This window comes from Lagenorhynchus albirostris, chromosome 4, assembly GCF_949774975.1.
Source record: "Lagenorhynchus albirostris chromosome 4, mLagAlb1.1, whole genome shotgun sequence".
NCBI classification, from domain to species: domain Eukaryota; kingdom Metazoa; phylum Chordata; class Mammalia; order Artiodactyla; family Delphinidae; genus Lagenorhynchus; species Lagenorhynchus albirostris.
In genome coordinates, this window is record NC_083098.1 from 87,522,740 (window position 1) to 87,540,696 (window position 17,957).

Here is a 17,957-nt window from a genome sequence, read left to right on the forward strand (position 1 = left end):
TGATACAACAGAATCAAGTTTTAATGATCTCAATGGGGAAGAACTACTTTTAAGATAGAAGATGTAACTCATGAAAATGAGTGTGGGTTTCTAAATTTAGATTGCCACATATGACAGATGCTTTGGAATTAAATTTACATTAGAATAGAATAGTTCAAAATGCAACTGCTTCCAGCAAATTCAGACCTGGAAAGCTGAGCCATCCCCTATCAACTGACTTAAGAAAATAAAGGAAAATTCCAGCAAAAATAGTATGAGTTCATAAATCATAGTCTAGCTGAAATAATTTATATTCCACTCCCATCATATCTTTTTAAATCCAAAGATGTGTAAAAGTTGAAAGTAAGATCCAGTCCACTTCAAGTGGAAGTATTTTCTTGGAAATTGATGATAGAATAGAAAAGTAGTGTTCTACTTTCTACAGTTTGCTGCATTGTCAGTAAAATGGCGTGGAATCTCTGGCACTTTTCTAGTCAATCCTCCAGTAGTAAGTACATTTACAATTTTACTGCTTAAGGATAATCTAATTACAAAAGGATGTTATCAGGCTGCTAGTTCTATTAAGCATTACTTCTTCAAGTAACAAAGGAAAATATACTACTCAGTTGTAGAACTAAATTTTATTAAATACATTTTGAGCGAATGTCATGCAGTGAGTGAACTATATCAAATTCTGCTTCCTCCAAATTATAAAGAATATATGTGTTCTATATAATCAATATCAAACAAAGGAAAATATGGATAATTTTTAATTTGGAATTTAATTTAATTTAATTTGGAAGAACTTTCTAGATTTCAGGCTGCAAATATTGCCAAATATCACTTGGTTGTGGCACATTCTCTCATGAAAACTGCTTGTCTCCTTCAGCACTTAGAGTACATGCGCAGGGGTGGAACTTGGTTTCTCAGATAATGTACAGGCCTGAGAAAATAGTCTTTGCCAGCAAAAGAGGAAGGGAGACACATAGAGACCATGGAAAATAGACCCATTTGTTTTATATTCCCTTTTCATTGCTCAGATCATATATAAGAGATAAATTGTTCATAGTTACTATGCATTTACTGGGCGCCAGATGCTGAGCTGATGGCTTTGCATACACCATGTCATTTAATCTTCCTAGCAGTCTTAAGGGTTTTTTTACTAGTACTCTCTAAGCCTTTTATAAATGGAGAAACTTGGACATGGAGACATTACGTAACTCCCTCAAGGTGACCGGCTGGTAAGTGGAGAAGCAGATTTTAGTTTTTAAAACTCTTGTAAATTCAGTCTATAAATCACCAGGCCTTTGGAAGGGTAATTTTTTCCATACTGTTTACTACAGACTCTGCAGTACAGAAAAAAATGATGTCTGTCCTCCATTAGATAAATAACCAATTACATTCTGCTTGCTATGTGCTAAGCACTCTTCTAAATACTTTACATACCAGATCTACTGGGTGATCACTGTATAAATCCCCATTTAGCAGGTGAGGAAACTGAGATTTAGAGGTTACTACCTGGGATCCAGTGGAGGATGTGGTTGTCATTCAAGCCCAGGTAGTCTAGCTCCAGAGCAAACTGTTAGTCACTGTGCTATGTTAGTTCTCACATAGGTTGGGGAGGAAAATTTAAAGCCCACAATTTTTTAAAAAGCAAACATGAAATTATTATTTTTTCAAGATCAGATGGGATTGGGTGCATTCAGGGTGGTATACCCATAGACTGAAATTATTATTTTTAAGAGCAAAATTATGAGACAAACATGACTTTTCATGTATTCAATGCCTAACTTTTATCTTAGAGTTTTAAAGACATGAATAACAAGTATGGACTGGAGTAGTTAGAAAAAATCTTCAAGGATGAGTTGGGTCAAGAAGTGGGGGTAGAATTTGTATAGAACCAAGGAGAATGGAATTTCCCTTAGGTTCACTCAGATGATCAACTTCAGTCATGCCACAGAGACACAGATTGGTTTTCCAGTGTATTATTATCAACTGACTTATAAATAAATATTATATTTTAACTTAATAGCTTATGAAGATGAGTAGGAGGAGTCTATTTAGTCCTTGAAAAGTCAGGGAAAGAAGTTTAGGCTTTTAATGTTACATAAGTAAGACTTCAAATAGTAAAAAAAAAAATAGAGTTTTGGAAAGGGTATTAACATGATAAAACAGTATTTGCATAGCACAAATCTGGAATTATATGGAGCCATTAGAAAAGCAGGACGTGGAATTATAGAATCCTGGCGTCTAGGTATTAGGTAGAAAAGGCAGGGGTTAGGGAGATGATATTGGAAAAGAAGTGGAATTGAACCCCAGAGAGAACAATGGCTGAACTGCTAGATGACTGGGCATGAAGGATAAAGGGGGAATATGTATTCTAGAAATACCATTCCTAGTTTATGTTCCCCCACCTACTTCTCTCTCTTTGTGTCTCTCCCTATCTCTGTCTGTCTCTGTCTCTCCTTCCCAAGACCCTCCAAGCTCCTCCACAGATCAGTTATTTTATTGGGATTAGGGGCCACTAGTTAGGAATTACTATTTTTGTCTAAGAACTTGAGGTTTTTCAAATGATTTGGAAAACTGTTTTTTTTCTTTGGGTGGGGAGATCAGTTTCATAGTCTCAGTAATATGATGTCTGTTCTGTTTAAGTAAATAAATTGACCATTCTGCGTGGTTTCATACATGTACTTTTTAAGGGCTTTTCTAATTAATAACAAAATTACAGCACAATATAACTAAGAATACCAATCTGTTATCTTGCCCAGTGTTAACTCTAAAGAACCTTCACTGAACTCAACTGAGCCTTCCTTCCTTGTCTGAGCAAACACCTGGAGGGGGAAAGGAGTTTATGATTCTCTAATGATAACAGTGTCTCTAGATCTTAAACTTTCTCCCCAGGATGAGGTAGAGGGAGTGAAAATACAAGTGTGAAGTACTCCACAGTTGAGGGACCTGGCAGTACTGGAAAAGCTTGGAAAAGTGAATTATTGGAAGCCATTTAATTCATATCCTTCGTTGTGTTACACACCGAGTCATGCACAATGTCCCCAAAGTACATAACTTCATCTTGGCCCTTAAGCGATGGGTGTTTTTTCTACTTATTTTAACATTGTGTGAGCTTTTAGAAATTCTTCTAAGTTCTCAGTATTTATCATGGAACTTAGTGTTTCAAGGTTCTTTTTGGTCTTTCCTTCTCCTTAACATATATTCCTCTCAAAGCCTCCTCCCGAGTCCCTTAATAATGTGTACAACAAGATTTAGCTAAGATAATTACATACGATTTTTAAAAATAAATTTTAATAAAAATGCAACCAAAGGTGTCAACAATATTTTTTTTTCCTAAGCCTGTTTTCTATTTGACCTATGAGTGGTTTACTTTAACACTGGACATACGATTATTTCTTATTGATAAAATTAGAAAGCTTTATTAAGTTGAACAAAAATCTTAAAAAAGTATAATCAGAAGGTGTGAATGGAATTGGTTTGGCTTGAGCAATATATAATATCTTTATCTCACAACTTGATTATAATTTAATGCTCTTAAAATACTTTACCTATTTCTAAATCAATAGTATTATAAATGCCTTTCTCCACTTTTCTGTTCTAAATCAGCTGAATCACTAAGCCCACCCAATGTTTTCTAAATTGCTTACCGTATTTCTCCTATCAGGATATATAAGCACTGTTTGTTAGTCCATGTTCACTCTGTCTCTTACACTGCACTGCAAGTCCAGAAATCATCTCTTTTGAGGTTATTGTATTACTGGACTCTTAATACTTCATGAAGAATGAATTGATGTCATATGAATTTTGCTGAATACTACTTTTATATTTTTTCCTTGATCTTCCTATTGCATTAAAATACATCTTCTTTCAAGTTTTTTAATTGGATAAGTGTTATTTTTAATTAAATAGAAGTTATTTAGCTATAAAATATTACTTAAAATATTTTTCTATGGAATTAAATATTAACAGATTATACCAGAAGACAAATGTTGGCAGTGTATTTTTCAGAAATTATTTTAAGGTCACAGACCACCTAAAAAGAACCTATTTTAGTATAACATCGCAATTAAAAGAATGTTATCTGTGACCAGTATGCAGATCATGAAAACTATTGGGGCTTGTCTGTTACTTTTGTTTGCAGTTAGGATCAGTGATGTGATTAATCATGGGGATTTTTGCTTCTAGGTTGTCATCCCATGCTCATATTTGAGTTATAAGGCACTATTTCAATTTTTTCTAACTTTCGTCTTCTTATACTAACTATAATTGTGAACGTCTGTGTAGTATTTGCTGTATAAGTAAAGGTTTTCCCCAAACCAAGGGATGCTAGGTTTTAGATTGAGTTTTTCTTTCTAAAATCAAGTTATTTGTAAATTTTAGAAACTCTGCATGAATATTTAAAAATTGTGTCACCTTAATACCAGGAAATTGCTAAAAGCCCTCATCCTGATATAATGTCTCATGCTTCATCTTTTATGGACATGATCTAATATGAGGATAACAATCTGCAGGATAAGTGTTATTACTCCTGTTTTACAGGAAAAGCAGGAGTTGACCCCAGAATGACCATGTCGTGGCTACTTGGCTTCAGGTTTCTTTTCTTTCCACTGTTCCTCAGTTCTCAAGTAGGCAGTTTAATACTGTTGGGATTTCAAGAAGAAAGCTGTAGACTAGAGATACAGTGATAAATTTATTCGTGATAAATCTACACAACTTCAACATTTTTTTTTTTTTTTTTACCAAAAACGTGATTTTTAATAGAACTGTTGAAATGATTTCTAAGTGTGGGACACTGGCAGTATTGCACGAGCATTGTTAGCAGTTTTGCCTTCTTTACCCTTACCTGTTTCATAGGAATAGGAATTTCTCTAATGTCTCAAGAATTCCTGGATTCCTGAGACAGGATTCCAGAAGAGATTTCTCTTTTACCTGTGTATTTTGCATTATTTATATGAGTGCTATTCAGAGAAATAAAATGCAAGCTGAGTATGTAATTTTAAATTGCCTAATAGCCACATTTTAAAATATATATATAAACATATATATAAAGAAATAGGTGAAATTAATTTTACTTGTATCTTCTATTTAAACTCACATATCCAAAATATTATTATTTCAACATGTAATCAGTGTTATAAAATTGTGATATGTTTACATTTTTTTTGGTACTAATCTTCAAAATATGGTATATATTTTATACTCATAGCACATCACAGTTTAGACTAGCCATGGTTCAGATGCTCATTAGCCAGTAGCTAATTGGACAGCATGGGCAGGCCTATGTATTATAAATAGATATAAATAGATCTGGTTACTGGATCTATGACTTATCCAATACTCCCCTGACAGACGGTGTTCCCAGAAATTAACTAGAGGCTTCTTAATGGTAGGAAACAAGTTATTACTTTATATCATCAAAACTGAAAATACAAAAATGTTTTATATTCTATTCCAAATAAATGAAAATGTACCCAACTTACAAAAGTAAATGTTGTACTTTACAGAGAGGAAGGCCCTGGAAAGTATCAAAGAGGGAGTCTTGAAAATCAAAGAAGAACCATCTAAAATACTCTCTGGAAATAAGTTTCAAGACCGGTATTTTGTTTTACGAGATGGGTATCTCTTTCTTTACAAGGATATGAAGGTATTTAATATATGTAGTATTTGAAAATGTATATACTTTTGTGTGAGTGTTAACATTCTTATTTCATGCCTCTCAGCCCTCTCTCTTGGAAGTCAAGGCCTCTAGTAAATAAAATGTACAGTAAGCTGATGATTACTTTCAGCCTCTGGGACATTAATGCAACTAGTAACACAGTAAAGAACTCCCTATACGGTCTTTCTGAGCACCTCATATTTTTTAGGGCAGAGATTGACTTAAGTTCTAAAGAAAAGTCTAATATGTGTTACATAAACTAGCATATAAATCAGCATCTCAGTCAATAAAATTAAGAGAATGTGTCATGCCTTAAGGCAAAAGTGGCTTGAGTTTAGCAAATGGAAATTAATAAAATGTAGAATAAAAAGGCAAAACCCAAATGCTAAATCTGATTAAAAATTAAATCTGATTAATATATTTCCTATACTCTTGAATGAATTAACTCGTAATATTGTATTTATTAATTGAATCTTACTGATGTATCCCAATATGTTTGAATTCCCTAACAGCTTTTATTAATGAATTGAGGAATGGAGAGAGGACTTAGAGATGAAAAAGAGGGAGTAGGTATAAGAATATTGAACTTAGCATCAGAAAACCTCAAAACCGCCAAGTTGGTTGTGTGAATAAGAATCTTAAACTGTCATCCTCCATTTCTAGATCTGTAATATGATGATGATAGTATGAGTCCTGCATGCCAGATTGTTGTAATGCTTAAATAAGAATATATATAAAAGTTCCTTTTCAAACTGTGAAACATATATATATATATATATATGTATATTAGCATGCTCATCAAAACAGCCCACTAAGAATATGAATAGGGAAGTTCCAGCCTGAGAAAAATCTATTCATAGTACATATATCTGAAAAGGGACTCATTTGCACAATATAAAGAACTCCTCCAAATCAACAATAAAAAGACAACCCAATAAAAATTGGGGCAAAGTATTGGACAGACATTACAGGAAGGAAGACATAGGAATGGCCAATAAGTGGTTGAACCAAAAGTGCTCAGCATCATTAGTTATCAGGGAAAATGCAAATTAAAACCACAAGCTATACCATTAGTACAACTAAAATCATAAGAGTGACAACATCTAATGTTGACAAGGACGTTGATTAACTAAAACCCTCATCAATAACTGGTGGAAGGGTAAAATCACACAATTACTATTAGAACTTTTTTGGCAGTTTTTAAAATTAAGTTATTCATACATCTACCCCATGATTCAGCAACTCTATTCCCAGGTATTATATCCACTAAAGCACTTGTTCAAGAATATTCATAAGCAGCTTTATTTATAAAAGCTAAAACCTGTAAACATTCTAAATGCCCATCAATAAGAGAATGATATATTCAGACAATGGAATAATATTCAGCAATAAAAATGAATGAATGCAACCACATGGGTGAATGTTCAAATCCTTTCTGAGCAAAAAAGTTTGACCCCAAATAGTACCATATGAGTCTGTCTATAAAAGGTCTAAGAAGAGGCAAAATCATTTATGGTGATGGGAGTCAGAAAGTGTTTGCCTGTGGTGTGGAGAAGGTTTGCTACTGAAGCAAGGACATAGGGTCAGTAGGGTACTTTCTAGGATAACAGAAATAAATGTTCTCTATCCAGTTTTGGGTGGTGGTTACATGGGTATATACAGTAACATTTCTACTTCCTTGAGATTCAAGAAATATCCAAGCAATTCTTTTAAATGTGGAATGACAGCAGGACCTAAAGCTACTTTTTTCCATTGAATTCTAATATTCGCTTAAGTAAGCATTGCTTGCATATTTCAAGCATGTGATGCTTCACTATGTTGTGTTTTGGAGATCTATAAAGAAGGACCAGACTAGTAACATCTATTATTTAATACTGTATTGTTATGAAGGAAGAATTATTAAACAGCTTTCCAAAGTTCTATAGCCCCATTTAGTTGTGGCTTCTACTGAGCTCTCCACACACTGACCACTGTCCTGTATGTTCCTCCAGCAGGGAAGCCTCCAGGTGGGCATAAATAAATTTTAGTAGCATTCTACTTAGTGTATCCATTTCATGTTCATGTTCTTCAAGAACAGTGGAATGTCCAGGCAGGGAGCTAACAAAACAGCACTGAATTCCGCAGCCCTTAATCCCTCTCTTCAGAGGGCTGTGTTATATACTGGAAGTCACACTTTGTTACTCCATCTGATAAACCTAGCAGGGAATCTGTGTGGGTATCAAACGATTGTTACCGTTTATTATCATTTGATATCATTCTTCACTTTTTTCAGTGCAGGAAGAGTGGAGTTTGCAGAAATAAGGCATTTAAGAATTTGGGATTATGTGAGCCAAACACATCAGATTTTAAGGTTCATGAACTGGAGGTTTATGTTCATGAAAGGAAATGCTAAACTTCACAGCTGCTTATTCTAGCCATCTAGAACTCAATCTGATTGAATTTTGTTTGGTTTTCTTCAATGCGTCACCCACCTTGACCTTCATTAGACTCATTTCCTTCATCCTTGTCCTTCCATTTACATGTTGGTTAATTGTCACTTGTGTAGTTGGATATCTGCTTAGGGTATTTTAAAATCATCATGGACTTTTTAGTCCCATTAAGGAACCTACGCTTCCATTGTGTAGCAACAGAAGGTTGCTAGAAACAACTAGTAGCAATAGAAGTGCAGTCAATAATGGCCCCAACTAACATTCAACCCGTAATCCATAAAAAGCAGAGTTCTATATATTTCGCTTTGATTATCACACTTTATCTTTACAATAATCCTATGAAACTAGTGCTATAGTTATTCCCCCTTGACAGATGAAGAAATGTAGTATACCAAGATATTACATAACTTGCCCAAGATCACTTAGCCTATAAGCGATAGAGTCAGAATTCATTCCCAGATGTCTATTTCCAAAGGCTTTATGCAGAGGCTTTTTTGTTTCTTACTATAGAAACAATAATTTGTATTATTTTGGCTTGGTGTTATTGCTGATGGAATTTTATTTAAAGAGGATAAGTGGTTTTCATTTTAATAGTACCAAATATTTTCAAATATGACACTTTACACAATTCAGGTTTTTTATAATGTTTTTCCCCAAGCTGATGTAAATTTTAAAACCTGCCACAAGGAAGCCTGTTCATGGAGAAATTATTTTTTTCAAGATGAAATGATTTTGTAATTGAGCTAAAGAATTTCATCCCTTAACAGAATGTTTTTAAGAATTTGTATCTTTTTGAAAGTATCATCCTGCTTAATCTAAAATAATTCATACAAACTGGTAGACAGTAATAGTATCGAGAGCTTGCCTGAAAGACAGTGTTCTTTTTTTGACATTTGAATTTTTTCCCCACGTTTATTGAAGTATAATTGACAAAAATTGTATTTATTTGTTATACAACATGATGCTTTTGATATACCTATACATTGTGCCATGATTACCACAATCTAAGCTAACTAACATATTCATTACCTCACATAGTTTTGTGTGTGTGTGCACTTGTGGTGAGAACATTTAAGATCTACCCTCTTAGCAAGTTTCAAGTATACAATACAGTACTGTTAACTGTAGTCACCATGCTGTACTTTAGATTTCCAGGACCTATTCATTTTACATAACTGAAACTTAGTACCCTTTGATCAACACCTTCCCATTTCCCCCACTCCCATCCCCTGGAAACCACCATTCTACTCTGCTTCTATGTGAGTTTGACTTTTTTAGATTCTGCGTATAAGTGAGATCATATAGTGTTTGTCAGAAAGATAGTGTTCTTTAAAGACAATGAAGACATTTTATTTTTGTCACAGTGACCTCAGGTTACGGAATTATAGTCTAAGTGTTTGAAAGTTGTATTTATGCATGTCAGAATCAATTAATGCAACTGATATTTTAATTTGCATTAAGGCAAGCAGATGAGAGACTTGTGGTTTTCCTTTAAACTCAAACTACTGTTATTTTCAACACATGGTGTTATTTTGCTGGTTATTTCTTCATGTTGCTGGTCTTTCCCTTTTAATATTGATGGTCAAGTCACTGGCAGTGTTTGCTTTTCAAATGATTTTACAGTAAATAATCAATAGTAAAAAACTCCTAGCTTATTTGAATAAAGACTTGGCTCTGGTTTGACAGTTGCCCTTAATATATGTGTGCTTGTACATATTTAGAAAATGATTTACTGAGAAGGGAGTAGGAATTACAAATTGAAAAGTGTATTTAAAGAGACTATGTGTTAATTAGAGATAATTTATGAATGCTCATTAACAACAAATTAGGGTAATACACAGAGGAAGATATATTTTGTTTTGAGAGTTTTCCCTGCACAGAAAATGTTAATTAAAATGTTTTCAGACTTGATTTACATAAAAGGTGAGAAGTTTCAACGAATATTATCATTACACTATTAATGGTGTGAAAACAGCAAATGGGGAGGGAGTGGTCGTTAAAAGTTGCATGCACTAATAAGCAAACTCTTCTTAGTAACAAGAATAATTTTTTTAAGCACACTAATTTAATTGGCTCAGTTAAAAATTTTACTTTGAAATATACTGCCTGTAGCAACATACTATACACTTCATAACAGCTCAACTGTTTGAAGAAATACTCCAGAAAGTACACATACCTAAAGAGTTGTAATAAACCAACAGTAAGGTTATAATGCCAAAAGAGATTTCTTTTAATAGAACTTCGCATTAGGATCCTTACAGTTCCTATTTATGCTTATTCAGTTTAAAGATTGAAACTGAAAAGGGTTTCTTCCCACCTTGGCTGAACTCATCTTAAATTATGGCATCTGTGTTCTCTTTGGACAGGATAAAATACAAAGTCATGAGCTGGCATGTCCAGAGTGGCTTGGGAATCAGTTGTATTACTTCAGGCTCTCTATCTATTGCCAACAGTATTTCAAAATATAGGCAGTCCTGGGCTTATCAATGCCGTGTATAAATAAGACTACTTAGATCAGGCACAGTGCTTCTCATTCTTAAATGTGCAGGTCCCCTCTACCTGTACTACTGGAATTGCAGCCTCTCACCTGACCGTGCTGCTGCCTCCATTGGGACTAGCAGTCTAAGCTTTGAGGAGGGACATTAACCACAGATGTAATTCGATTGAACCTCTGACAAAGGTATCCAGGAGTCTGTGCTACTATATACACTCCTACGTTCTCCTCTCCTTGACTCTTTCCTATATGGAAAACTTACTGAATTACAAAGCTACCTCACTGTTCCATATCAGACTTCAAGTGTTATTCCTTAACATTCAGTAAAGTAGCAAGCTAAAAAATCAATACCCCCAAACCAAACACATAAACTACCAGAAAATGACCTTAAGAAGAAGAGGCTTACATGAAGAAGACTACAGAACTGCACTGATAGAAATGAAAGAAAATTAATGTAAAGTCTACTAATATTGATCTATGGACTTCCCTGGTGGTGCAGTGGTTAAGAATCCGCCTGCCAATGCAGGGGACACGGGTTCGAGCCCTGGTCCGGGAAGATCCCACATGCCGCAGAGCAACTAAGCCTGTGCGCCACAACTACTGAGCCTGCACGCTAGAGCCCTCGAGCCACAACTACTGAGCCAGTGTGCCACAACTACTGAAGCCTGCCTGCCTAGAGCCTGTGCTCTGCAACAAGAGAAGCCAAGGCAGTGAGAAGCCTGTGCACAGCAACGAGGAGTAGCCCCCACTCACCGCAACTAGAGAAAGCCCACGCCCAGCAACGAAAACCCAAAGCAGCCAAAAAATAAATTTATATATAAAAACACAAAAAAACACAAAGTCTACTAATATTGATCTATAGGTTTAATGTAATTCTTTTCAAAATCGCAAAGGGAATTATTTTTAGAACTTGGAAAAAATGATTTGATAACTCACCTCAAAGGGTAAACAGAGAAGAGTATTTGCAAACATTTTGGGGGACATAAAAAGTAAAATAATTGTCAAGTATTTCCCATCCAACTATTTATTCATACAGTAAAACTAAAATAGGTTAGATAATATCCTGGCATAAAAATGAACAGAGATAGCATTGGTAACATAAAGTGAGGTAAAAGATGTAACTGTTTATCATAATTTATTTTTGATAATTATGCCATCATAAATGCATGTCTAAAGAAAGATTTGTTTAATAAGGACTGGGATAATTGTTAACCAAAGTTTTTCAACTTAAATTCTCATCTATACTGTGGACTAACATTCAGTCCATAACAATATTTATGACCTTTACTTATTCACACTGTATGAAATGTCATGCATTTTTGTAGAGAAATATGAATATATTTGAATATAGGGTGCTGCCCCAGACAACACTGGTGGTATCATGGAGTTACAAAATATATTGCACATGTATTTTTTAAGTATGAAAAATTGAAAAATTATCAATTCTCATATACATCTGATCCCAAGTGTTTTGAATAAGGAATTATTGTGTGTGTTTGTATATATACACACATATGTAATCATATATATGTATCCAGATTTATTTAAATTTATAACATTTTAATCAAAACAATCTTCATTTACTAAAAATTTGGTATTACATTCATGAAACATTGGAGAAACTAATAATTCTAAACTCGATTCTTAATACTTAAGGAAAATAGAAGGATACTGATAAAATCTGTTTAATTACAAATTTACCTTGTTTTCCTTTACAGAGTAGTAAACCTGACAAAATATTTTCTCTCAGTTCAATGAAGTTTTATCTTGGAGTAAAAAAGAAGATGAAGCCTCCAACAAGGTAAAGCTTGGAAGGGAAGAGCTGTTGAAAAAGTTACAGAAAGTATGTCTGTTCAAGGACTTAGGGATCAGTGGCCTTAGTCTAACTTGTTATAAGTTAAGCTTTAGAAAGATTCCTTAAGTTGCCACAGACATGTGGCAGGGGACCTATGGCAGATCAAGGGAACCTGTGTGGGTGGATAAGGAGGGATGATGATGTTCCCGCTCAAGTCAAGCTACTGGGTGATTGCATCTCCTCTGTGTAGCACAAGAAATCCCCAGAAGGCCCTGTCTACTGGCAAGCACATGGGTTTCTCCACATCCCATTCCTTGCTCAGTCACAGCCTAGCGATGTAAGGAATGTTCCAAACAAGTCTACCCAAAGGAAGACAAATGCTGCCCTCCAGCCTCCATGGCTTTTACATCATCTTGGTCCTGGCTTTATAATTTGCCCCCTTCGTTTTGCTGAGTTTGGTAATAAACCCACAGCACACAGATGGTTGAGAGGAAGTGGACCCTTCTTAAATATTATGTTTCTCATTAGCACTTGAATCAACCCAACATTCGAGTTATACCACACTTTCTCATCACGGATTACTTTGATTAGCTAATTAATGTTTGCACTAATACTTTTAATATCATGAAATGCCATTTTAATGAACTGCATATGATTCAGATTCTGTCACTGAAAATGGCCTCACTTTTGCCTCTGTGCTTAATTTCTAAGCCCAGCACTTATATCTGTGTTGTGACTGGCACATTCTTTAAAATTTCTCACAGTATCAATAAGTAAATATATATATATTATCTTATTTTGGCCATTTTCCTAGACATCTGTCCTTACTCAGCCCCGAATATCCTGTGAGAGATTTCCCCCACTGCCGCATAACATCATGAGACCCTTTCCCCCTGTGTCCTTCAGTGTATTTAAATTTGTAGCCAAATACCTCAACATCTATCATTTACCTCTAGATAAATCATACCCAATGAATCATCACCTGTGGGTATCAATTCTGTTATGCATTCCCACCATTAAATATTACCTCCTTAACATCTAATCCTGTGTATTATCTTGTAAAATGAATCATTTTTAATATGTATGCATGTGTTTTTTTCCCATGCGATGCAGTTGGGGATTGACGGCATATTCTGAAAAACATCTCTGGTAAGTTAACAGCCAGCAAGTTTTGGATTTGATATATTGATGATACAGGATTAGTATTTGGCAGATAGATCTAGAGACAGGAAATGTTTCTTCTAAGTGAAGTTAAAATCTTTTCTAAATACTTTGAGCCTAAGAAGAGGAAAGTAGATTTGCTTCAGGGTTTAGGTCTATTTCAGTCTCATGTATCCTATTTGCCACTGCCTCTAAAGAGAAGCTACACATGATTTCTTCCTACTCACTATGTAAATGAGGAATCTCTGGTTTTATGGGATAAGCAGGCAAAACTCAGTTTTAAATAAAGGATAATAAGTCACCAAAACTCAGAGTAAAAAATAAAAAATCTTAGTTTCAAACCTGTTCTTTCCATAGAGGTATTTTTTTTTCTAATCCATTTTGAGTTTATTTTTGTGTATGGTGTTAGGGACTGTTCTAACTTCATTCTTTTACATGTAGCTGTCCAGTTTTCCCAGCACCACTTTTGAAGAGACTGTCTTTTCTCCATTGTATATCCTTGCTTCCTTTGTCATAGATTAGTTGACCATAGGTGCGTGGGTTTACCTCTGGGCTTTCTATCTTGTTCCATTGATCTATGTTTCTGTTTTTGTGCCAGTACCATATTGTCTTGATTACTGTAGCTTTGTAGTATTGTCTGAAGTCAGGGAGTCTGATTCCTCCAGCTCTGCTTTTTTCCCTCAAGACTGCTTTGACTATTCTGGGTCTTTTGTGTCTCCATACAAATTTTAAGATTTTTTGTTCTAATTCCGTAAAAAATGCCAGTGGTAATTTGATAGGGATTGCATTGAATCTGTAGATTGTGTTGGGTAGTATAGTCATTTTCACAGTATTCATTCTTCCAATACAAGAACATGGTATATCTCTCCATCTGTTGGTATCATCTTTAATTCTTTCATCAGTGTCATAATTTTGTGTATACAGGTCTTTTGTCTCTCTAGCTAGATTTATTCCTTGGTATTTTATTCTTTTTGCTGCAATGGTAAATAGGAGTGTTTCCTTAATTTCTCTTTCAGATTTTTCATCATTAGTGTATAGAAATGCAAGGGATTGCTTAATTTTTTAATTTTGTATCCTGCTACTTTACCAAATTCATTGATTAGCTCTAGTAGTTTTCTGGTGGCATCTTTAGGATTCTCTATGTATAGTATCATGTCATCTGCAAACAGTGACAGCTTTACTACTTCTTCTCCAATTTGTATTCCTTTTATTTCTTTTTCTTCTCTGAGTGCCGAGGCTAGGACTTCCAAAACTATTTTGAATAAGAGCGGTGAGAGTGGACATTCTTGTCTTGTTCCTGATCTTAGAGGAAATGCTTTCATTTTTTCACCATTGAGAATGATGTTTGCTGTGGGTTTGTCATATATAGCGTTTATTATGTTGAGGTAGGTTCCCTCTATGCCCCCTTTCTGGAGAGTTTTTATCATAAATGGGTGGTGAACTTTGTCAAAGCTTTTTCTGCATCTATTGAGATGGTCATATGGTTTTTATTCTTCAGTTTGTTAATATGGTGTATCATGTTGATTGATTTGCATATATTGAAGAATCCTTGCGTCCCTGGGAGAAATCCTACTTGATCATGGTATATGATCCTTTTAATGTGTTGTTGGATTCTGTTAGTATTTTGTTGAGGATTTTTGCACCTATATTCATCAGTAATATTGGCCTATAATTTTCTCTTTTTGTAGTATCTTTGTCTGGTTTTGGTATCAGGGTGATGCTGGCCTCATAGAATGAGTTTGGGAGTGTTCCTTCCTCTGCAACTTTTTGGAAGAGTTTGAGAAGGATGGGTGTTAGCTCTTCTCTAAATGTTTGATAGAATTCACCTGTGAAGCCATCTGGTCCTGGACTTTTGTTTATTGGAAGATTTTTAATCACAGTTTCAATTTCATTACTTGTGATTGGTCTGTTCATATTTTCTGTTTCTTCCTGGTTCAGTCTTGGAAGCTTACACCTTTCTAAGAATTTGTCCATTTCTTCCAGGTTGTCCATTTTATTGGCATAGAGTTGCTTGTAGTAGTCTCTTGTGATGATTTGTATTTCTGCAGTGTCTGTTGTAACTTCTCCTTTTTCATTTCTAATTTTATTGATTTGAGTCCTCTCCCTCTTTTTCTTGATGAGTCTGGCTAATGGCTTATCAATTTTGTTTATCTTCTCCAAGAACCAGCTTTTAGTTGTATTGATCCTTGCTATTCTTTTCTTTGTTTCTATTTCAGTTATTTCTGCTCTGATATTTATGATTGTTTTCCTTCTATTAACTGTGGATTTTGTTTCTTCTTTTTTCTCTAGTTCCTTTAGGTGTAAGGTTAGATTATTTATTTGAGATTTTTCTCATTTCTTGAGGTAGGCTTGTATAGCTATAAACTTCCCTCTTAGAACTGCTTTTACTGCATCCCATATGTTTTGGGTTGTCGTGTTTTCATTATCATTTGTCTCTAGCTATTTTTTGATTTCCTTTTTGATTTCTTCAGCGATCTCTTGGTTATTTAGTAACCTAGTGTTCCGCCTCCATGTGTTTCTGTTTATGTTTTTTCCCCTGTAATTCATTTCTAATCTCATAGCATTGTGGTCAGAAAAGATGCTTGATATGATTTCAATTTCCGTAAATTTACTGAGGCTTGATTTGTGACCCAAGATGTGATCTATCCTGGAGAATGTTCCCTGCGCACTTGAGATGAAAGTGTAATCTGCTGCTTTTGGGTGGAATGTCCTATAAATGTCAATTAAAGATATCTGGTTTCTTGTGTCATTTAAAGCTTCTCTTTCCTTATTTATTTTCATTTTGGATGGTCTGTCCATTGGTGTAAAGTGAGGTGTTAAAGTCCCCCAAAATTATTCTGTTACTGTCGATTTCCTCTTTTACAGCCGTTAGCAGTTGCCTTATGTATTGAGGTGCTCCTATGTTGGGTGCATACATATTTATAATTGTTATATCTTCTTCTTGGATTGATCCCTTCATCATTATGTATTGTCCTTCCTTGTCATTTGTAACATTCTTTATTTTAATATCTATTTTATCTGATATGAGTATTGCTACTTCAGCTTTCTTTTTATTTCCATTTGCATGGAATATCTTTTTCCATCCCCTCACTTTCAGTCTGTATGTGTCCCTAGATCTGAAGTGGGACTCTTGTAGACAGCATATAGATGGGTCTTGTTCTTGTATCCATTCAGCAAGCCTGTGTCTTTTAGTGGGAGCATTTAATCCATTCACGTTTAAGGTAATTATCGATATGTATGTTCCTATGACCGTTTTCTCAATTGTTTAGGGTGTGTTTTTGTAGGTCCTTTTCTTCTCTTGTGGTTCCCACTTAGAGAAGTTCCTGTGCCATTTGTTGTAGAGCTTTTGGTTTCTCCATCGAATCTGAGTGAGATCCTTGCCAGGTAGAGTAAACTTGGTTGTAGGTTCTTCCCTCTCATCACTTTAAGTATATCATGCCACTCCCTTGTGGCTTTGTAGAGTTTCTGCTGAGAAATCAGCTGTTAACCTTATGGAAGTTCCCTTGTATGTTATTTTTCGTTTTTCCCTTGCTGCTTTCAATAATTTTTCTTTATCTTTAATTTTTGCCAATTTGATTACTATGTGTCTCAGCATGTTTCTCCTTGGGTTTATCCTGCATGGGACTCGCTGTGCTTCCTGGACTTCGGTGGCTATTCCCTTTCCCATGTTAGGGAAGGTTTTCACTGTAATCTCTTCAAATATTTTCTCGGGATCTTTCTCTCTCTCTTCTCCTTCTGGGACCCCTATAATGCAAATGTTGTCCCAGAGGTCTCTTAGGCTGTCTTCATTTCTTTTCATTCTTCTTTCTTTATTCTATTCTGCAGCAGTGAATTCCACCATTCTGTCTTCCACGTCACTTATCCATTCTTCTGCCTCAGTTATTCTGCTATTGATTCCTTCTAGTGTAGTTTTCATTTCAGTTATTGTATTGTTCATCTCTATTTGTTTGTTCTTTAATTATTCTATGTCTTTGTTAAACATTACTTGCATGTTCTCAATCTTTGCCTCCATTTTTTTTCCGAGGTCCTGGGTCATCTTCACTATCATTATTCTGAATTCTTTTTCTGGAAGGTTGCCTATCTCCACTTCATTTAGTCGTTTTTCTGGGGTTTTATCTTGTTTCTTCATCTGGTACATAGCCCTCTGCCTTTTCATCTTGTCTATCTTTCTGTGGATGTGGTTTTTGTTCCCCAGGCTACAGGACTGTAGTTCTTCTTGCTTCTGCTGTCTGCCCTCTGGTGGATGAGGCTATCTAAGAGGCTTGTGCAGGTTTCCTGATGGGAGGGACTGGTGGTGGGTAGAGCTGGGTGTTGCTCTGGTGGTCAGAGCTCAGTAAAACTTTAATCCACTTGACTGCTGATGGGTGAGGCTGGGTTCCCTCCCTATTGGTTGTTTGGCCTGAGGCAATGCAACACTGGAGCCTATCTGGGCTC

At 35.2% G+C, this 17,957-nt stretch overlaps 1 protein-coding gene across 3 annotated transcripts in view; it reads left to right on the forward strand.

Moving 5' to 3' along the window:
• Nucleotides 1-17,957, forward strand: part of ARAP2 (ArfGAP with RhoGAP domain, ankyrin repeat and PH domain 2) — a 199,385-nt gene that overhangs the window by 159,423 nt on the left and 22,005 nt on the right. For all 3 annotated transcript variants that reach the window (XM_060148378.1, XM_060148380.1, XM_060148377.1), the window contains 3 exons: nt 5,493-5,632; nt 12,286-12,368; nt 13,476-13,511. In XM_060148378.1, coding sequence (XP_060004361.1) covers nt 5,493-5,632; nt 12,286-12,368; nt 13,476-13,511 — 259 coding nt within the window. The remainder of the gene's footprint in view (nt 1-5,492; nt 5,633-12,285; nt 12,369-13,475; nt 13,512-17,957) is intronic.